Raw genomic sequence first — 23,306 nt, forward strand, 5'->3', positions numbered from 1 at the left:
TTGGCAGAATGAGTTTCATTTGCTAATGAGAGTTGGCGTTTACTCAGATTTTTGTTGAAATGGAAATTGCACATTTTCCACCAGAGGATTATAATCTTTTTGGCCCCAGTTTGTGATTGACACCCTCAGGTTTTCATTAGACATGTCTGCTATTTATTAGTCTCTCCATGGCCATGGCTGAACTCTCTGTGTGCTCTGTCTGCACAGCTTTATTGGCGCTGGTTTTTCTTTTATGTCAGTCTTTCCTTTAAGAATTAATATGAAAGATTTTATGTAGCTATAAGTTTGAGTACTGCAGCCTTTGTGAAATTTTAAACTGGACTGCCTGGTATTAAGAGATCAGATATATTATATATACATATTCCAGTCCCTTGTCCTGCACACCCCCTGCTAATCCTATGCCCAGTTATTTTTCCTAGTCTTTTTTATACAGTTCATATTTACTTGTACATGGTCTTACAGTATAAAGCATCTAAAAGAAATTCCATGTCCGATCCAGCTTGTCAGCTTGCTGTGCTTTTAAAAACTGTGAAAATGTGTCTTCACAAAGTGTCTATCAGGAGGTATCAGAAGCTCATATTTCTTCTGAAGCTGCTGAAATAATGTGAACGCACCCTGATCGTATAAATCCCCAGTGTGATACAGTCCTCGCGCCTTCCGCTGATCAAAGGCTCCATCCATAGTTGAAGGGGTAAACAACGGATTTGTTGATATCAGCAGTGGAAAGAATAGAGCTCTGAGTTTTAGGTTTTTGCTATTTGTCTCCAGATCAGAAAAGGACTCGGGATAATCGAATTGTAATTCAAGCAACATTTTCTGGGATGGGAGACATTACAACAGCACCAAAGACGAACACAGCAAAAGGAATATCCAGCATTTATTGCTGAAGACTTATCTGAAACAATTACCTTTCATTACATTAACGAAAATTCGGGATTACACAAGTTAGTTTCCTGTACCTTCCCATTCCACGAAGTCCACTGACTTCATTGAGCTTTTTGCAGGCCTCAGCAACAGACACGTCATCGTCATGATCCCTGAAGGAAGCAGGACAATTCAAATCTTATCACAACCACTCATCTCCTTCAAGAACAAGGTTGCAAAACAATTAACTGATCTGAGAAGTAAGATCGGCATTCAAGACCCACTGTAGTTGCTGCACACTAATCTTACCATATGTCAAGATGTAAGAGATCATTGTAGACATCATCTATTTCACTGTGGAGAAAAACCAGCCAAAATTATTAACTGAAGAGTCCTCTCCATGAGTAAATACTGGTGATAAACACATCGATCCTTTATCTCGCCACAGTGATGACAATGTGTTGCACCGGTCACATAACTAACACAACAAACAGCTTTGGCCATTAGTGTGAAACAAATGAAACTGTGAATCCAGCATATCACACATATCACTACGTCCAGTACTCTGATGAAAACTGAACTGCTTTACTCACAACACAAAGTGCTCGTCCCACACTGGGTTCAGAGTCTCCGGTTTGACCTCCGTCACCTGGATACACCTGGCAGGTAACACCTCCTTGGTGCTGGAGCGTTTCTCCAGCTTCTCTTTTCTCTTCCTGAAGCTGAACTTTCTCTCCTTCTTCTCCTCCATCTCCCGGGGGCTCTGGCCCACCAGGATTCCCAGCATGCAGTAGGGGTCACTGTACCCTAGCAGGGTGATGAGGAGAAAAGGTTATTGCATACATGAAAATGCTTATAAAACCCTGATGATGCCGTTACAGCAGCGAGAAGAGGGAAACCTTTGGTGCTGTTTTATCTGTTATGGCTCCGTATTTGTTGTAAAAACAACGAACATTTTCTGAAATATGTCAATATGAAAAATGCCATGAAAAATGTTAAGAGAATGAACTGAATGAAAGTAGAAATCAACCCCAGCAAAAGTTTTTATTGTCAGAAGAGAGCAACTGCAGCTCCTGACCGTGAGTGTTGTGAAATTCTTGCGTGACCTCACTTATGTTGAACAACTCATTTTCAATGAATGGCTGAAAACTGCACGATGTTGGCTAATTGGGGGGAGTGAATAACTCGGTTATTTACTGAATGAGTGCCATGTCAAGTCTTTTAATTCCACACAGTTGCTGTTTAAATCACTGTTTTATTTTCTACTAAAAAAAGGTTATTCAATACTTGAGATGACTCACCGTTTGCATCCTTAGCCATCAGATTCTTTGCTTTCATAACAGAAACTCTCAAGGAAAAATTGGGTCGCTGTGGAAAAAACTTCAGTAAGAAACTTTTAATGCAACAAATTAAGATCACGCACAGAGCACACCACAATGCATTTTCTTTTGAGATCCATTTAAATAACACATGCATTAAGGCACATGTTAAAAATCATTCTTTTAAAAAAAAATGTGTAATTGCCACATTAAAATTCTTAAAATGAAACTTATTCCTTCTCCCTCATTCCATAATACACACTATATAGATAAAAGTATTGGGACATCTGCAGCTATAACAGCCTCCACTCTTCTGGAAAGGCTTTCCACAAGATGTTGGAGTGTTTCTGTAAGTGAGTAAGTAAGGGGCAGAGTCCAACCAATGAAAAATCGCCCCATCCCAATACATTTGTCTATATAGTGTATGAATATGAAACATCTTTCCTTTCATAAGTTTAATTGCTGGAAACAAGATGTTTCCAACTGCTGATTATTGGTCTAGGACTGCCTTCCAAACTGTTTCTGACTTTATAAATGTAGGCTCCACCTTCTAAAAATCACATTTTCAATAAGGGCAGAAAAACTTTATAATTTTTAATTATAATTTATAATTTCAGCACTGAGTGTGAAGACAACTCTGCACAAACATTTTTCTATACAGTGAAGCTCAAATATTCAATTGTGGGAACAAGAAGAAAAACACATTTTAACTGAAGGGGGACTTAAACTCTCCTTTACCTCCATTTTATATAAATAAACATCAGCACGCTTTGTAGATAAAAATTTAAAAAATAGTTCCTGTATGCTCCATCAGATATATTATGGTTTCTCACTTAAACTCAAAAATCCAACAGAGGGTAAAAAAAACAAAACAAAACAAAAAAAACAAACAAACAAATAACTAAACAGCAACTTATTTTCACCCTGGTCAACATTTCCAGCAGTCACTGGGGCTCACAGTCCCTAAGAGAGACATTTAAAAGGTCTCTGGCAGTCAAGTAAAAGAAAATCACACAAAATGGGGCTTTCATGGGTTACAGGTCTTTCATCTCAGAACTCTCCATCAGTTCTGCCCTCCAGCTGTGGCTCTCCAGGCCATGCTTTCACTTTATTACTACTTCACACTTCAGACATGAGGAAAATATCAGCAAATGCACTATAACTCACCGCCTGTGGCTGCACAACTGAGGATTTTGTGATGCCTCTAAATCTGCACTTTGTGACCACTGAGCAGTTCAGTCTGTTGTGTGTTGAAACTTAAAAAGATAAGACTTAAAGGATCATACCCGGTGTTTTGTTTGAGTACAATCACCACAAGTCATAGACTATATACTTTTATTGTACATTAGCTGTAAATGTTTTCTATTGCTCCACCAGATGGTTTCCATTTACTTTTGCAACATGACAATATATGAGGTAACTCTTCAATTAGCTTGAATTCTGTACTCCATTGAGATCTGCTTTAAATTTTGTCAAAGCTAATTTATTGGTACAAACTGCAAGTTGCAACTGGTTGCAGTTTGCAACGATATAACCGTATAATTAGGATTTTAAGGTCGACAAAAACTAATCTAGACATGATGTTCACTGTGCTGGTTTGTACAAATCACACAATTTTCAAAAGTTAACTATTTTCATCCTGACATTACTGGAACCACAGGCTGTCTGGAATAGTAGAAAAATACATAAAAATGCACATCATGCATTGCACATCATGTGTTCAGCAAAAATGTAAAATTTACCTAAACTAACAGTAGCTAAAATATGCACAAATACTGGTGTGGTGTTCAAATACTAAAATAAAATAGTATCATTTTCATTTCACTTGCTGTATAAAAGACTGATGAACTATGACTGCCAGCTTCAACGGCCACAGACTATCAGGATGACACTGCTATAAAGACATCTGAATGTACACTGACTCGAGTGCAAAGTGTCTCACCTTGGATTCTTGAACTTTTTGGAGGATGATGTCATGCTCCTCCTCGCCCATATCAAACACCTTGGAGAGATGGAGATGATCAGTAAATGAAGAAAAACAAAAACAAAAACAGAATAAATCACTGAATAAAAATATTTGGTTCAGTCGGAGCTGCTACCAGCACCTGAGCAACTGGGAAAATGCAAAACAACAAATAAGACACTCAATGCAGACCTACAAGGCTACAGTTCTTAGCATTCATCTGAATGGATGTAATATCACAGCTGAATATCAGTACACGCTGTGGGCTTTGATGTTTAATCAGGTTTGAGCCAAGAGCATCTGCTCAAATTTTTACAGCCTGCTCACAACAAATAACACTCTGCTGTGTGGTCAGCATCACTGTGAATGAGGGAGATTTAATGGAGTCTGTATAGACAGATAGATTATACGGATTATGTGGATAGATAGATAGATAGATAGATAGATAGATAGATAGACAGATAGATACCTTTAGCAGGTAAGCAAACAGCTCTTCGTCACTTTTCACATGTTCTGATGAAGGCACTCCCACCCGGTTGACCACCGTGTACACAGCCTCCTCATAAAGCAGGTCCAGCTACATGAAAACACACTCCACTTAATAACAACCCACTAAAAAGAAAATGTTCCTCTGCCTTCGTGCTTTCTGCTCCGCTGCACATCAAAAGCAGGGATAAGAAGGAAAAAAAAAAAAACAAAACAACCTCGACTGCTTTCTGTTATTGTGACTTTTAAGATATAATCCCTGCTGAAATACAGTAAAAAGAGAAAAGCACCTCTGCCCTGCTGATTCTGTCGGGGATAAGGGGCTGGTCCACATGCTCTTGGGGCGGTGGCACTGTGCAGGCCCCTCTCTGGCACTGTGAGGGGACAGAAACTGTTCAGCCAAAACAAAACCCTCCTTTCTTAAGGCTGTGTTGAGTAAGAGCTGAAGAGAGGACAAGCTGAGGTCACAGAAATGCAATATTGACACTACTCATGCTCTCCATTGATTTTCTTTTACTGTTGGAAGAAGTGGTTAGAGCTTTTCCATCCATCCATTTTCTATACCGCTTACCGCTTATCGTGGGGCCGACACACAAAGACAGACAACCACACATGCACACACTCACACCTAAGGGCAATGTACAGCAGCCAATTAACCTAATGTGCATGTTTTTGGGATTGTGGGAGGAAGCTGGAGTACCCGCTGGCGCAGGGAGAACATGCAAACGTCTCACAGAAGGGGGATTCGAACCTGGAACCCTCTTGCTGTGGGGCGACAGTGCTAATCACTGCACCACCATGCAACCTTGGTTAGAGCTTTTACTGAAGTAAAAGTACCCTAATCCAGAGGTTCTCAATTAAGGTTTAGATCCCCTTCAAAGGGTCACAAAATATATTTGGAGGGCTGCAAGATAATTAACGGGAGAAGAAAGAAGAAACAACAAATTTTTATTCTTTTTTTAGGAGCTTTTTTTCCCCTAATATTTGCTTTTTGTGAAATATTGGATATTTTTACTACTTTGCGTCTCAAATACTCAAATTCAAATTCAGTTTATTTGTATAGCACCAGTTCACAACGAAAGTTATCTCATGACACTTTCCAATTAGAGCAGGTCTAGACTAAACTCTAATTAAATTCTGTAATACAGAGAACTCAACATTCCCCCATGAGCACACACTTGGCAACAATGGCAAGGAAAAACTGCTTTTTAGAAGGCAGAAACCAAGGAGCAGACCCTGGCTCGAGGTGGGCAGCCATCTGCCTTGACCTCATTCACATGAAACCATCTGAGATGTTTAGATATGAAATCTATGAAAATGAAAGATATCTTTCTACCACTGCTGCCTTCATAGCCACTTTATTAACCAGAATCAAAAGATGGATTTGAAATGTGAAGTAAAAAAAAAAAACAGACCCAAATTTAAGATCTCAGGAGCGAATGTAACGTCTTCCCTTGTCTACATGTCAGTAAATGTGAGTGTTTTTGTTTTGATGATGACTTTCTGCTTTTTGCTTCTTTTTTCAACTCCTTAGCAATTTGGACATAAAGACATCAGTTGCTCTCAGCAGAGATCTTAACACAGCATCATTGCCTTCTTAGCAGTGGCAGCAGGAGGAGCTGAATGCTTCCATCAACAGCAGCTTGTCACAGCTGAGCTTCCAGTCTTCTGGGCGCCCAACTCACCCCGGCCCGTCTGTCTGCAAACGTCATACTGGCCACGATGTTGGGCTGAATGACAGCGCTGGGGCCCACATGCTACATGAACATGCTTCAAGCGTGTAACAGATGGAAAGGTGAAAGTTAGGGTGGGGGTTACCTCAGCCTGGGCAGCCCGCAGCATGTTCTCCTGCTTCTGAAGGATGGCATTCACACGCTCAAAGAACTCGACGCTGTCTTCGGAAATCCTGCCAAGACGAGGAAACAGATTGACAATTCATCTCAAAGACAGAGAAAAAACACAGGGAAAATATGTTAGTTTATTAGAAAAAGTGAGGTGAAATACATGTTGTGTCATGGTAAACAGACACTCCATCTCATCAAAGTGGGACTTAGTGACATCGATGGGAACAGACTGCTAATAAAGATGATCTCCTTCCTTTTTCATGTTGAACTACTGGACTCCATCGCCTGCAGTTCACCTCCTTATTAGCTTTCACACATGTCTCATCTCATGCACTGAAACAACCGAACAGCTCTGGACCAAAGCTCTCAGCGATCCAACATGTCTGCACTCTGCATGAACCATGTTAATCTACTATGATGAGCAGTGCTGTGTGCAAAATGCAAATGATATTTTCTGTTTCCTCCAGGTGTGAGTGAATCCCCGGACTCCCGCTGGCCCCAGTTGTCATGGTGATTCAGGCACTTTCAGAGAGGGAGTAGCTGGCTGAACACCTTGGGAATGCCCCCCCCCCCCCCCACCACCACCACCACCACCACCACCACCACCTTCACCACCCAACACCTCGCCCCTCCCAGATCTCTCACTGGGGCATCTTCCTTCCCTCTAGCAGAGCCACCAGGATCAGAAGCGCCGTCTGCCTCCTCACCCTTCCCAGCTTCTGTCTCCTTCCTCTTCGTTCAGCCAACCCCGTCACATTATACAGACGAGCTGTGCGTGGAGGCCCTGTCACGCTCCTTTATTAGCGTCATCGCATCACAGCAGGCGTGTGGCAGCCCATCCCAGCATCCACTGACTCTCAACGTGGTGGGAGAGCGGATGGCAAACCCCTGAGGTATTGATGAGAACTAATGGCAGCCATGCTGGGAGAGTTGGTCAGGTTTCTACCGCAAGACCCAGTAAAACCTGAAAGATGGATTCAGTTAAAATAGTTGAAATCTTTCATCAGTGCTCGGTCCAACTTTGCAAAGCCCATGTTGACATCATTTTAATTGCTTATTTTGTCTGATAAAATATGAGCAAGATCAGTTTAATATCATTAAAAACTACAAAGACCAGTAAATATTCTTGCTTTAGAGGCTTGGACCAGTGACTTCTGCCAAAGGTATAATTAAGTAGTCTGCTCGTCAGGACGGATTAGTGGATTGAGTTTAACCTTTCATGTGTTAGCAGTAAAACTATTTTGCGACAAAAGCAGGCTGTTAGTTTACAGCCTCACTGGCGTGTTTGTTGATTTGACTAAACAGTGATCAAAACCCAGAGTTGGTGTTCTTCTCTGAAACCCCTCAGTCAGCGTTTGAATGCTTGAAACCATAAAACCGAGTGCACGATCTGTGAATGACTGCACAAACAAAGCTTGTTCCGCCGACAGGAGATGAGAAGCTTTTTTTTTTTTTTTTCAGTTTCATTTGCACATACAATACAAATGAGCTTCATTTGACTGTAATACTTGTGAGACACTCAGTTCTCTCCACATTCATCTTCATCTTTTTCGTATCCGGAAATCTGTCCCATCATCTGTCAGTCAAACAGCTTGAGGATTTGTCCAGACAGGCTGGGATCTTTTGTTTCGAGCTTTGGGATGCTGTGTTCACAAGCAGAAATAAGGCCAAAAAAATCCAGTCAATTCTCATAAATGATGCTGGTGTCGTTCAACCTTTGTCTCTTTCTCTTTCTCTCTCTCTCTCACATACACACACACACACACACACACACACACACAGATGCATACACGCCACCAGAATAACAAACTGATTTGATGTTGCTAGGAAACAGGTCCCCTTTTTTAAAACTGTCATTTCATTCTAATTTATTTCCAGAATTCACTCAATTACATATTCCTGTTTGGAGAGTGAATCAGAAGGTAAACATAAATAAAAACATGAACGCTGTGAACTTCTTCAATCTGCGTGTTTAAACATGACTAATTGGGAGTGTGACGATGACAGCAACCCTTACTTCAAACTTCAATATAATATGGCAGCGCATACAGGGTAATTAACAGTGGAGACATCGCTGTTGTCTGCGGCATGAAAGACAATATGACATCTGTATGCATTATAATAAAATAGGGCGATTTTTTCAAATGTGATTCATCGCAGTCGTCGGTGCGTAATGTCAGACCCGTGGCTCTCCGTGACAGAGATCCTCCCTCAGATACTACACTCAAGACTTATTTGTTTTTCTCTCATTAGACATGTGATTAAGCAACAAAACGTTACAGGTGAAAAGACTGGCGATACAAATGCAACAGCTCTGATAAGTTGAGCTCCCGGCAGTGCTGACAGTATTAGGCCACTTGGTGAGAGTCAAACCAGTATCAAGAGTTTTTCTTTCCATGGGATTAAACGTCTGTCACTGATGACCCTAATTGAACGTTTTAGGGGTTATCTGTTAAGGCTGATGATATATTTTTTTTAAAAGTAAAAGAAGTAAAAGTATGAGTGAAGCCCACCAATGTGTCTGTTGAAGAACAACACAAATGTCTCCATCTACTCCCACCATCTGAGGTTGTTAAGAACCAGACTTAACTAGTTTTCACGTTGCCCATCCCTCCATCCATCCCATTGTCATGAATGCTGCATGTGAGGAAATTATGGCACAAACTCAGACTCAGTGATGACATGATAAGCATTTAGCTGTCAAAGACCAAGTTATTGTGACCTCACAAAACACACTTTTTTAGCCATAACCTAAGAACAGATGCAAATTAATTTACTTACATTCATAACTGGTCAAAAATGCAGACGTAAACATGTTGTCTACTCCTGTTTGAGTAACGTTGGCTAAAATGTTGGCTAAAAGACTTTACAGATTTTTAAAGACATCTTCAGTAGTGATTATTGGGACTTAGATTAGGACATTAGAAAGATACTGGTAAATTGAATAACATATAGTTGGTTTTGGTCTTTTCATGGGATTTATTGACAAACAAACAAAAAATCTAAAATGACATCAGTCCTATCCTTTACATGGTATGTCTGACATTAAATTCTGTATTCACATGCACATTATGGGTCTCTGCTTATCATTTTAAACTCACCTCATGTTTGAAAACACAGTCAAAGGAGGTGGAAGTGAGCAGTGAAATAACAATAAACCAAATATAAACTTAAATAACAATTTGTGTGGATTTTCGGCTATATGACACCCGGTCAAGCTCATCCCTGAAAACATCTGACGCATTTACGCAGACTTAACAACCAACTCACACGGACGTAAAAACATAATTTGCTCGACCGAATTAAAAAGTTCACCTCCAGCGTGCCACTCTGCTCCGTGAGCTCATCTCTGACAGCCAACTGTACCGATGGGTCAACAATCGTGGACGGAGCAGCCACAAATCCACCCGGCCTCATTTGCAAATTCTCAATTAAAGTGAGAGTGCAGGCAGGGCGGCGGCAGTCTGAATGGATAACAAAGATCAGCAGCCTTCCTCTAATGATGAGCGCTCAGGGTATGTGCACGACTGGGGCTCAGTGGGGAGACTCTCGTACCAGGGGGGCTGGGATGGGAAATGAGCAAAAAGGTGAGATACTGACTGTTCACATCATTCTATAATGAACGTCTCAGATAAGAGTCCTGCTGGAGCTGATTTTACAATAAACTGCGAAAAAATGTGAAGCTACTTTGATAAAATATACCAAGACAGCATCTTGAATGCGCATTGAACAGAAACAAAATGCGCCAAACAGTCCTCTGTAAGTCTGCTCCTACTCTCTCAAATCCAAAATTGATCAGTGTTGCACACAGCATCTCAGCTTATCTTTCATGTTAAAAATAGCCACGGCGGTCATTACAAGTATAAGTTCAGATCGCACAAGGAGCCTGAGTGTAGGTTGCTATAGAAACCTCAGGTTTTTACTATTACGTGATGATTTTACCTGTGACACTTGATTTGTTCCTATGAAGCAGACACGGAAAAAAAAATTAAAAGGAGGGAAGGAACCTCGGAGGTGATCAGACAAGATCAAAACTGAGGTCCAAAATACATTAAACTCCTGTTGATTCTACCTGCACCAAAGAAGGTAGTGATGTCAAGAGGGTGGTGGTAATCAAGACAACACAAAACATTAACAAGTGCAACAGAAAAGTAAAGGAAAACAAAAAATACATGCACACAGTATACACCGCCATATAATACATGCAAGCATGCACATCCCCCGTAGAGCAGTTTGTTCTACAAACAAAGCTAAACGAAAAAAACTACACTTTAAAGTAACATCTGGAGTACCGCTTATCTGTCAGGGTCGCGGGGGAGCTGGGGCCTATCCCAGCTGACTACGGGCAAGAGGCGGGGTACATCCTGGACTGGTCGCCAGTCAATCGCAGGGCCAACACACAAAGACAAACAACCACACACTCTCACACTCACACCTAGGGGCAATTTAGAGTAGCCAATTAACCTAATGTGCATGTTTTTGGTATTATGGGAGGAAGCCAGAGTACCCGGAGAAAACCCACGCAGGCACAAGGAGAACATGCAAACTCCTCACAGAAGGGCCCAGACCGGCATTCGAACCTGGAACCCTCTTGATATGAGGCGACAGTGCTAACCACTGCACCACCGAGCCGAATTATGTTTTATACCATTTATTTAAGAAGCATGCATGTTCATGAGCCCAACTCTAATTCAACATCTGGACAGCATGTTTGGAAGGTAACAGCAGATCCGTCCACTGTTTCTTGAATCACATAGTTTGCCCGACCAACAATCTGAAACCTAAAAATATTCAGTTCATTAAAATGTAGAAGGAGGATAAACAGAAAATCTTTGTCCTTATTAAAATGTAGAAGGAGGATAAACAGGAAATCCTCGTCCTTAGGGGGAGCTGCACCTAACCCCATACATGTAACTTTCATGTAGGATGAATTTACACACAAAACACATACATGCACTGAAACATAAGATGATTTGTTCTCCTGCTGCAGGATGCAGAAGTGTGTTTTTAAAACAGCGGCCTGCTGTAGTGTCGTTTGCACATATGCTGAAGGAGAGATGTGGTCGTCAGAATCATGTGGTGCAAACTGATATGTAAGAAAGCAGCATCTGTGATCCCAGTCAGAGCCTGACTGTGCATGTAATAGTGTGCTTGATGTGTCCTTAGGGGAGAGGCAGCTTGTGCACGGCACTCACAGCAAGTCACAACTCTGGAATAAATGCCAACGACATTAAACCACTCTGTTGACAAGAAACAATGACCTGTGGCTGCAGCTGGACGGCCAGTGGAAAACAGAACAACAGACATGAATTATTCCTTATGAGCTTGAGCCACCGTTTCCAAATAGGCTGTGATTATCTTTTTGAGCCCCACTGACTGCAATTCAATTTTCCTATAAAAAGACTCTCATTATCAAAGCTATTACTCGACTAAATGGCACCAATCGAGCAAATATCAACTGTAGCTGGAAGCAATGTCTCTAGAAATGATGCTGTATTAATAAACAGCCTCCCACTTCTTCCTCAAACTTTAGCAAGGCTTAATTTGTGTCCGACACTGGTAGGAGGAGAGAGCTTGGGACCCAAAGGTCGTTGGTTCAACTCTCCGGACCAGCAAAATAAATTTGGGTGGGGAAGGAGAAAGACAGCAGCTGCCCCTCCCTCATTACCACCACTGAGGTGCCCTGGAGGCAAGTGAAGCTGCTCAGTGGCCAGCAGACAAGACTGTGGTTGTAATGAACAGCTTCCAGGCTGGAACTGTGAGAAGTTGGGGACAAAAGAAGGTAATCTAAAAGCAAAAGCAGAGAGTGTATCATGGCCCAACTTCAGTTCAGGTCATAATCTCCAGGTAAACTGAAGCCCAGTAGAATCATTATTAACAGACTTGGCAAAACAGCACCGAGCACAAAAAGTGCACAGAAATCCTCACAGAAGAAAAACCTTTATAATAACTGGAAACCAGCATTGGAACTTGATGTCATGTGTAAGTGTGTTTGCGTGCACGCGGGTGACTCACCTGCGAGGTAAGGGGTCAGGACAGTGTGTGAGGGGGCTGCCGGCGGCGGGCGGTGGCTCCCGTCGGCTCCTCAGCGATTGGCTCCTCTGCACCTGCCTCAGCACGCTACTCTTCAGGTCCAGCAGCGTCGTCATGACCTTTCACTGCCAGGACAGACACAAGGAGCAAGGAGACTTAAAAAGTTCAGCTGAGGGATCTAATTTATAAAACTGGCTGTTTTTAGAAATCCAGTTGTTTCAGGGGATTCTTTCAGGCTAATCAGCTGCATAATCATCCCACCCCCTCACCCCCGAGCTCTTTTAACATAATTATACTCTTCCTGAGCAGAAGGTGCATTCTATTTCTGTCTGAGTCTGACTAATGCCACAGAGTGTGAAATTTATCTCCCGCCTTTTTGTCTGGTCAGTTCAGAGTCAATGAACTTTTATTTTTGGGACTGGATTTTGCACAAAATATGCAAATGAAGAAGCTTGACGGAGCCACAAGAGCCTCATAAAAGCAGTTTCACGCACAAAAAACGACAGGAAAACAGAGCTAAGTAAAGGCTTCTTCTGTGTTAGTCAATGTAAAAAAAATTAAGTTGTTTTAATTGTATAATTCACATTTTCATCCCGTTTGTGCAAACAGTACAGAGTTTTCATCATCCAGTGGTTGAAGCAGGAAACTCTGGTTAAAAAAAAACCCCAAAACAACCCAAAGCTCTTTTTTAATCAAATGATGAAAGATGAAAAACTTTCACAGCAGGAGGTTATGACAGGTTTGCTCACAAGCACATCAGCAGCAGGTGTTAAAGCTGCCCAAAGGCCAAGAGAAGTCTCCCTCTCTCTCTCTCTCTCTCTCTCACACACACACACACACACACACACACACACACACACACACACACACACACACACACACACACACACACACACACACACACTACATGTCAATCACAAAGCAGTGGAAAGGCTTAATGCTCGATTACAGTTATTTCATTTCATGCCTTCATATCGGTTCTTATTGCCTGTTTTGTGTAAAGTGCTTTGTAACACTGGTTTGGGAAAAGTGCTGGAACTAAGCTTTAAAAGAAACTTGTCATTTTCACAGTTTTTGTGTCAGACTTTTTCCCATAATTATTAAAGATGTGGACTTTCTTATTGGCCCCCACAGGCAGGATTGCTGTTTCTAGTTTTATGCAAAGCCAAGTTGCTGGCTGTATCATCATATGAGTGGCATCAATCTCAGCATGAAAGCAAATTAGTGTAAAATTTTATTATTCCTCGTAACAAATAATAGTGCTAATAAAACCAAACTGCATCTCTAGTGCCATTTAAACTACCAAGTAATTTATCACTGGAAATTACCTCGAATAAAATCCTTTTCAATGTCCATAAAATGCTTAATCTCTTAACAGATTCTAACAGCTTTTCACTTTGTGCAGGTTGAACAGGAGAAGGACCGTTAAGTAAGCATTTGGAGAGAAAGGTGTTCTCAGGTTATCGTGACTGTGAAATATGAATTTGGAAAAATGAGCCTATCTGGCGACCTTAGAGAGATTGGCACTGTGTTGCTAAGCAATTCGCTGAGACCGAGTGCCATAAAGTGAACTCTCATTTTGGCTTCACGGTGTCTTTAAAGTATAACCGAATTATATGACCTCATAATAATATCATGCACTGTCAGCGCTCCCCACAGAGGAAGAGGAATAAAATAAAATGCTATGTTTAGGGATATTCAGTGAAACTGTGCATGTCTGCATTTTCCTCCCCAAGTAAAAGGATAAAGAAAATATGTGAAGTGAGAAGTTTCTCAAGAGCCATGTTGGCATAAGTACTATATATAAGTGTAATGATCCCTTTATGAGCTTTCTGTCCAAAGTCAGACGCTGAACTTCATTATGTGCCTGTAGTATATTTTCTTTATTAGGACTTAATCCTTGACAGAAGGTTGAGTGTCTATAAATACCTGCAGTTCAATATTGAAGTCGGTCACTAAACCCTCACAGGAACTGAATACATTTATTAGCTGCCACAGTTTTCAAGTACAGGCCAACATTTGGGGGCACAGCAAGGCTGTTTACAGTGCAGGCGGTGTTTTGTTTCACTATTCATCCCAATGAAGAGGAGAATAAAAAAAACAAGAAAAAGATTTCAAGATCATTAATTGCATAAAAGTCAGTAGTTGCCACAGCAAAACATTCAGGGATGCTAAAACATCTGCCTAGCAACTTACGAAGAGGGTGAAGCTGATCATCAAATCAAGGAGACTCCTGAACAGCATCCAATCACTGTTGTTCCCTTTTGTCCAATTTAGAACGTTTTAACTGTGATGCAAGGTTCTTAGAAAAGGGACAAGCTCCACCTGGATGACTGAGTGTCTTTTGTGAGTCAGTGTGCCGACGAATAGAGGGGCGACAAAAAAGAAGAGACGGAGCATTCGGAGAAGAAAAAAAAAAGGAGGAATGACAAGGACACAAGAGGGAGGGTTTGATTGATGGAGAAGTTGTTACAGAAGACAGTCAGACAGTCGCAGACAGTCAGACACTCTTTTCAATTGTTGACAGCCCCTGTCTGCACATCTATGTGAAAAAGAAGCAATGAACCGTGGGCTGGGAGCTTGTTCTCATTCTCCAGTCGGCAAAAGACACAATAGTCACTGTTATTAGAAAATTGTAATAGAAGACAATTAGCTCCATGTGCTAGTGGTCACAGACTCTGAGCTGACGCAGCCCATTTTACATCAGTGTTGAATTATTCTGAATTTTATTTCATTTTATTTTTAGATGGCCCTGCTTGCCTGTTTTGAATTACACTGCCGACACCAAACGGATCCAGAAAATGAGACATATTTACTTGTATGAATGCTATCATTCAGCGCTCCAAGCCAATTGCAACGGAGGATGCCAGAAATTCATGGTACAAGTTGCATCATTAGCTGAGCCAAAGGACAGTTCGCTATCGATCTGGGAGGCTGACACCTGTTATCCACTTGGAGTATCCACACTTTGATCTATTAGACTCAAGTGGCGATACTCCCTCTTTGTCAGATATCATCAACGTGGCGTTCCCAAAGCGCTACAGAGAAAGGCTGTTGGAATTCCCTCTATTTTTACATCTGACGATTTTCCAAAATGACAGACAGGAATGAGGTGTAAAGTTGCTATTTCCAGTCACAGATGGTGCATGTGCATATAAACATTCAGCTAGAGCCGACTAGTTGTCAAAATGTCTTGTGTTATTGCATTACGGTCTATTGAAGTGAGTAGCAACTCGAGTGCTGTGAGTAGCTGCCTCTTCCATGATGCATTTATTCTTGTATGCTATTTGAACATCAGCGCTTAAAAGTCTTTGGAAAGCTCTCGGAACCTGACTGAATCTCAGAACTGTTGACAGGCCAACTTTCTGCTGTCAGTCTCCATTGTAGCTGCATGGGAAAGATGCCTTAAATATGAGGGTCTGCGCCCCTCTGTGCAATGTTTGCCTGCATTTTCTCCGGCTTCCTCCCACAGTCCCAAACACATGCACGTTAGGTTAACTGGCTACTCTACATTGCCCCTAGGTGTGAGTGGTTGTGACTGGCTGTCTTCGTGTGTCAGCCCTGTGATTGACTGGCGACCAGTCAATGGTGTACCCAGCCTCTCGCCTGTTGTCAGCTGGGGTCGGATCCAGCCCCCTGCGACCCTGACGGATAAAGTGTGTATAGAAAATGGATGAATGAGGGTAAAATATAATTATATTTATTCCCAGAAATGATAGACAGCACGGTAAACTGCGAAGAGTGAGTGTTTTTGCCATCGCTGCCATGGAAATAACAGGTTAGGTTTGTACTTGTGACCTGTCTGATTTTAAACAGCAGATCGCTTAACCCTAATGTTGCCTAACAGCTCAAAAAACACCTTGATAAAATCTTGTTTTCTCAGCTTAATGGTTTATGATTTTAACTAGTGGTATGTGAGAGAAACCTAAGAAGATTCCGCTGATTGAAAACCAAACCAAAAAAAACAGAATTAGCTAAATTACCTTCAAATAAACTTCAGCTGTAACAGCTTTAACCAACAAAAGCACAAGAACAAATATCATCTTTGGAATTTTTTTTTAAGTATAATCCATCTCAATCTTCACTTTTGACAACCCGGTCCTCTTTATTTTCTTATTATTTTCATGTTTTTGGACATTTCTAGGCAGCAATGATTCTGGAGAAAGACAGCTGATTGTCTCATTCCCAGGATGTCAAATACCAAAGTTTTGGGTTAGTGGCTACTTCACAACCTGCGAACAAGAACTATCAACTACCCTTCTCTGCAATAGCTTACTGGTGTGTTTAAGTCAGCTGTGAGCTGCCACAGTAAAAAGGAGAAACCCCTAAATAAGAGAAGACAAGAAGAAAAACAAAAGGATGATCGTTGGTGGCATAAATTTAGCAAATGTTATACATCATGTCTGCTTATCCCAGCGTCTTGATCGTCACACATTTGGTGTTTGCTCTCAGAAGGATGTATGTGTTTATTTGCATATAAAGCGGGGAAGTGAGATGTGATCACAGGTGATGACTTGAGACACATGAGCTGACGTACTTAGAGCTGTCTGCTAGCTCAGGACGCATGTTAATGTCAGCTATGAACAGCCTCTCAGAGATACCAGACCTCCTCGTCCTCATCATCACCACAGGATCACCAGCGCTGTTGTGAGGAGAGACAATAGTTCAGCCCGGGCCTCCCACTTGCCCAGAATGAACCAACACCACCACCATCCACCACCCTGCTACCTCCGAGCTGGGAAATGTCAGAGAGACGCTGCACACCCTGAACAGCTGGTTTCTGTTCAGCCAAGGTGTACGTAGAGCATCGTCTCACTTAACAGAATAGCAATAGTAGCAGTTGGTAATATGGTAACGTCATAGTGAAAACAGCACATGCTTTTTGGTTTTGGTGTTGTGATGTGTCTCACTATACAGGTTCATTGTTTTTAATGTGTTTATTTCACATGAACAGCTGGAATATTCAGGGTCGTCACTCCTCAACCTCGGGGCAGGAACCCTGAAAACGTGAAATCTGTCAAAGACGTTGATGTGATCGTGTTGACAAACACATGGTGTCAAAATGATCCGCTCACTCTCTGTCCTCCAGGATATAACGAAGTCAACATCTCACCAGTAAAAAACACATTTGGTAAAGAATAGATCAAACCTTGGGCGTAACTGAAAGGGATCCATAGCTGTGTGCTACTTAAATAACCTCAGCAGATTATCCTTATTTTAAAGAAGACAATTCTGAAACTCCCGTGTTCAGAAAAATCCTGTTTCCACGCCCAGAGCAACATGCCTCTAACTGGAGATCTGAATGGACGAACAGGAACTGGACCTGATGTCTGGAACCCACAGGGCATCAAGCATGTGCCTCCTCGGTCTCTCCTGTTTACCAAAGCAGCCGTCACCCATCGGAGCAACTTTGACTTTGAATTAAATCAAAGTGGCAGGGAGGCAGTGCATCTCTTTAGGAGGAGCCACATACTCCTCAGCTCTTGCGTCTTGTGACCATGCTAACACTGACACAGACATCTCAACTGTCAGAGCATAATCCCCCCCATTCAAGCCATAACCAAGTAAACACATTCTTATAGTCGTAACATGCAACACTCTTCTGCTGCTGTTCGTAAATTAAGTGATTCAGAAGATGGTCGATTGTCGTCAGATTGCCACCAACACAAAGCACGGCATCCGGCGCCCTGCGAATGAGACTCAGCAATCAACAATCCTCCTCTGGAATCATTGAAACCTAATGAAAACAACAAAACAGAAAGACACAGACAACCACACAAATCTAGCTTGTCATAAGCGATGACTGAGAGGGATCATTTTTATTTTTCTGCACATATAAAACATGAAACAGCTTCTCATTTTTTGGAATAACACTGCTTTCTCATATTGTGTCATGTCGGTTTGTGGAAAAGGTAAGAGCTGCCACGGTCCGTGTAAAATTGAATGAACGGAAGGTACACGGACCGAATCACAACGGTCAATCAGATTTTGGTGATTTGAATCAAGTATAACACCATGCAAACGGTATTCAAGTACCGGAAAGTCTCCAGTTTTACTGCTAACACAACGCTGCACTGATGTGCATTTTGTCAGCCGGCGTCAGACACTACAGAGTTGTACAGGGAGAAAGAGTTCGCTGCTTTATGCTCTACTTACTTGGAGACAAGTGTTACGCTTTCTTTTGCGGCATCTTTAAAAGGCAGAGCAACCCAAACACCTGAAGCATTTATTTCCCTCTTGCTCTGATAAACAGGAAAAACTTTTTTTTTTTTTTTTTTTAACTTCAAACTATGGTGTCACAGACAAAAAACTGCTCAGGCATCACATCATATCCTCTGCATGCAGGCTGGAAAGCGTGGACTGTTGACAGCTAACAGGCACCGCAGAGCTGCTGTCTCCCAGGTGAACTCATTTCAATTACAGGAGTGGATCTCTCCCAACTGGATTTCGCTCTGTCTCAGCCATCAACCCGTAGTGACAAAACGGGTCGACGTGCCACCGACGGCGGGGGGGCCGCCGAGCTGCCAAGGAAACACTGTCAGAGCCAAGTAAATGCCTTTCTCGCTACACTGGTGCCGGAGTCGTGCCAGGGAAACACTCGCTCACCAGTGTCTCTCTCCTGAGAGAGCCAATGAGCCCGGCAGCCAAAAGCGCCTTACTGATAGGGATGGAGTGTCTCTATGGTAACAGCAGAGGAAAAGGAGCTGGTAAATACAGGTAAATGAAATTCTACAAAGACCGGAAAAAAGACCCTGAATGCTAAATGTGTTCACCTAAACGCTGCCAAACACAGAGGGAACTACATACAGCTCATACTGACAGACACAGCAGTCACAGCAGGCCGCAGTCTGGTGACAGAGGAAAATATCCAACACAATCGTAATCCAGGTGCTAATAAATCACTTTCTCCACAACTTGCTATCTGAGTCTACCAACGCCAGTCACAGTGTAACCCATCAGAGTCGGTCAGTCATGAATAACACTCCAGTGTCACTCGTGAGCTTACGCACGGCAACCGCTGTTACCACTTCTCGTTCCTTTTCCATTTCATGTTCTCAACGTCAAACAAAAGGCAGCGAGAGATACTGCAGCCGATCAATGAAGTAACAAGCTTTACAATGTGTTCTGCTCCAATCAGTCATTAGCAGCTTCAAACACACGCCTCGAGATTAGTCCTTTTGTGGCTTTCAGTAACGCACCTTTCTAAGTCATTAGTCTTTTGTTGTGGAGCGCTTCTCCAAGTGTGTGTTTTGAGCATCAAAGATTCCTTCTTTCGAGTGTTGTTGAGTATTTTAATTGGAGGGGAGGCAGAAAAGGAGGACGGGGTTATGGTTTTCTACGTGTACATCTCTTTGCCTTAATGTAATTAGGAGCATGCATTTAATTCATCACATTCCCCCCGAGTCACCAAAGTGAAAGGAAATATTAATCATCTCCTTTCATGATGACAGTTTACGTAATTGAGTCAACCAAGACGTGCACATCTCTGACCTTCATGTTCCCCCGGACTTAATTTAACCACTTCAGCCTGAGGGGGATACACATTTGTATCACAACTATAAGTAGGTTCTTCTGTAGTGTCGCTGATATTAAAAAACAAAAAACAAAAACAAAAAACATGACTATCATTACCTTTTGGACTGAAACCAAGAGCCTCATCATCGGCCATCAATGTCATTACGTAACTGGTCCTCGGGGACATATGGGCTAAACAGATCAAGCTGTGAGTTCTTTAACAAGCTTTCCAGTGGATTGGACGTGTGGAAAGTGTGGACATCACTGATCTATACTGTATGCACCTGTAGATAACACATAATCTATAATCCAGCAGGCTCTGGCCCAAAGAAACACAGTACATCCAGTCGCCTGTTCCCAAAAGCTCCCGGTGTCTGTGTTGTCAAGGCACATGACAGGCACTTTGGCTTGGAAATTGATTGCTGGAGAAAATCCCAGGTATTGACGGCTGGGAGCTTTTTCAAAAGGGCGTCTACAGCACAGCCAGGCAGCAGAAATCACTGACAGCCACGCACCAAATATAAAACTTAAACAATGGTACAAATCCTTGCTTATTATTACCACACATAATGCATCCTTTGTCGCCCTGAAAAACACTCACTCCAGCAGTTAACACTGCTGTCAAAAATAGCAACAAATGAGTCTTTATGCAGAGACAACAATTCCCCCGCCATAGTTTACGCAAAACAGAGAGAGAGAGAGAAAAAGAAAACAATCAATCTACAATTCAAGACAACCGTGCTACAATACAAGTGACGCTCTGAAGTCACACAACTGCTCACACACGCTGTAATTAATGGCCTACTTCCGAAGAGAACAACTGAATACCCTAACCTTTTCATGATGCGATGTGTGGCGAAAGGAAAACACTGGGGAAGCTGCTTTAATTACAATAAGAGATAATGATTAATTAATGACTAATGGACTCATAATGATCAGCCTAAAGTGGAGTTACAACCTGCTGTGGGCAGCTTCGTAAGAAAAGAAGACGTTTTCGAAAAGCCACATCATTCCTGCACCTGCACAGTTCTGCACACGACATTTCTATTAGACTGCAGTTTCAGACAGTCAGTCAATAATGAAACATAGTCCTTTTTTATTACCCTTTTAATCTCCAACGCATTTAATTATTTCCATTACAGGCTCAGAATTGCTGTTGCAGTCACTGTGTGTGAGAGAGCTCACTCTGCAAGCATCTCCGAAGCACCAGATTGATTTTCTACACAGTATGAAGCTTAGTGCGCTTCTAAGGAGGTTAAAATCATATCAAGATCAAGAGCTCTAAACCTGCCTTTATGCTCATGACGACAATAAACCTGCAACAGGAAGATCAACCAGACTGAAGCAAATCTTCCAACACCAGCTTGCAAATGTTTCAAAAAGTGCATTCAAGACATTTGGAACCAGGAAAACAACATGTCTCTAATGTCAGATTTTTCTCTCATGGGGTGCTGCTCTGGTGCACTTGTGTGTGTGTGTGTGTGTGTGTGTGTGTGTGTGTGTGTGTGTTTTGATTCTTGAAGGGTGTGGAGTGTCTCCAGCTTTTGAAATATACAGCAATAGGTTACATAACAGGAGAGCAGTTAGAAAAAAGAAAGAAAGAAAGAAAGAAAAGAAATCATGCAACCTTATCCATCCGTCAAGTTAAGGTACAGGCAGCGTTTGACTGAACTGGTTTTCCTAAATGTGGTTTCACACAGAGACATCTTGGGATCAGGTTTGTAGTACTGTGTTTAAGATCTCCATGATGGATAGAAGGGGAACTTTTAAGGCCATAAAGCATCTCTGATGTTTCTTCTCACAAAAAGTGGAACAGATCTGCTCAGTAAGTTCTGAAGCACCATCATTTATTCATTCATATAAAGATATCATCAGAGCACTAACATAACTTTATTCTCTGTCCAAAAAAAAAAAAAAAAAGAAAAGAAAAGAAAAAAGTCTCATTTCAAAATATTTTCAGCTGCAGGGGAATGCAGATCAACAGGTGCCAATCAGCCAAGCTCCATAACATAATGACAGCATGAGTCTGTAAAGCTGATGTATGTTTTTTCTAATTGTTCTAAACCAAAGAGAAGATTTTACATGCTGTTAAACGATAGAAAACCCCACATACATCCAGTTTACCTGTGTCTCCTGACAGTTTTCCAGTGTGAAATGTTTTTGCTGCTGCGTGTGTCAGAGTTCCTTTGAATCTGAGCTCTGATCTCTGCGGCAGGACGCGGTTTTTCCTCTCCGGACGTGGCGCAATCAACTTCAGTGGACGCGACGTTTGAATGTTTTTCTTGTGATAGACGCCAGACAAAAGCTCATTTTGGTCCTTCGAAATGCTTTCCTGAGCTCACGCTCCACCGATGCTCGCCTAAATATGGCCAAAGGAAGTGCTGCGACACTTCACTGACCGTGCTGCTGTCGGAAATATCGCTTTTAAGAGTCGACAGCACGACACGAGCCCAAACAAAAAAAAAAAAGGTTGAGGCTAAGCGCAACTGGAGAAATTGTGATTATTTTTTTTAAATAAAGAAACCTCTTAGTTCTGACGTGAAGTGGGGGTGTGAGGGCATTTAATATAAGTGTATATTTATGAGGAATCAGGCTGTCTGCATAGTGAAATAAATAAAAAGGGCATCAGGTGGGACATCTAAGTTATGTTACATTCATTGTGAAATAAAAAGATTGTTTATTGTGTGACTCAGATTATAGTTATTTCATTTTCTACCATGTAGGACAGCATGTATGGCACCAATAACACCAGTAATTGGTGCAGCTAAGAAGATCGATCCGAAGGCCATCAAAGCCTACATCCTATGTCCTTTTGTTGCTTTAGAATTCAGTTAAGATATGATAAAATAAGATAATCATTTCTTGATTCCTCATGGGCAAATTTGGGTGTTACAGAAGCACAATGACAGAATTGTGTCCAGATAAGTAGTGCCATAAAAATGACCCAGCAATTAAACAGTACCCACAACAGGTGTTGCACGTGAATATTGCGACACAGTCTGAAGCTTGGATGACCAGCAGCAGCAAAGTCATGAAAGTAAAGGCTGAGGCTGCCACAGTGTCAGATTTTCAACACACAGTTATCTTGGCCAAAAGTCGTCTTCTTCTCCAGGTGTATTAGATAAAACATTAAAAGGGAAGAAACAGAAATAGCTTAAAATGTGATTGATTATTTATACAGCCTATTCATATGTGTAACACTAACTTCTTTTTGTAAAAAATATCACAGTTATCATTAATTTCAGTAGTCAGTACCCTCAGCATAGGCCTGTATGAAACAGT

The 23,306-nt window shown here is 41.7% G+C and overlaps 1 protein-coding gene across 2 annotated transcripts in view; it reads right to left on the reverse strand.

Annotated features, from left to right (window-relative positions):
• Window positions 1–22,430, reverse strand: part of baiap3 (BAI1 associated protein 3) — a 32,776-nt gene extending 10,346 nt beyond the window's left edge. For both annotated transcript variants that reach the window (XM_046416177.1, XM_046416176.1), the window contains exons 1-10: window positions 22,149–22,430; window positions 12,492–12,634; window positions 6,451–6,538; window positions 4,923–5,006; window positions 4,616–4,723; window positions 4,126–4,185; window positions 2,166–2,232; window positions 1,458–1,671; window positions 1,174–1,218; window positions 960–1,037 (exon numbers count right to left, since the gene is read on the reverse strand). In XM_046416177.1, coding sequence (XP_046272133.1) covers window positions 960–1,037; window positions 1,174–1,218; window positions 1,458–1,671; window positions 2,166–2,232; window positions 4,126–4,185; window positions 4,616–4,723; window positions 4,923–5,006; window positions 6,451–6,538; window positions 12,492–12,625 — 878 coding nt within the window. In that variant the 5' untranslated portion in view covers window positions 12,626–12,634; window positions 22,149–22,430. The remainder of the gene's footprint in view (window positions 1–959; window positions 1,038–1,173; window positions 1,219–1,457; window positions 1,672–2,165; window positions 2,233–4,125; window positions 4,186–4,615; window positions 4,724–4,922; window positions 5,007–6,450; window positions 6,539–12,491; window positions 12,635–22,148) is intronic.
• Between the last annotated feature and the right edge of the window lie 876 nt (window positions 22,431–23,306).

The sequence above is a fragment of the Scatophagus argus genome, chromosome 16 (genome assembly GCF_020382885.2).
Source record: "Scatophagus argus isolate fScaArg1 chromosome 16, fScaArg1.pri, whole genome shotgun sequence".
Taxonomy (NCBI): domain Eukaryota; kingdom Metazoa; phylum Chordata; class Actinopteri; family Scatophagidae; genus Scatophagus; species Scatophagus argus.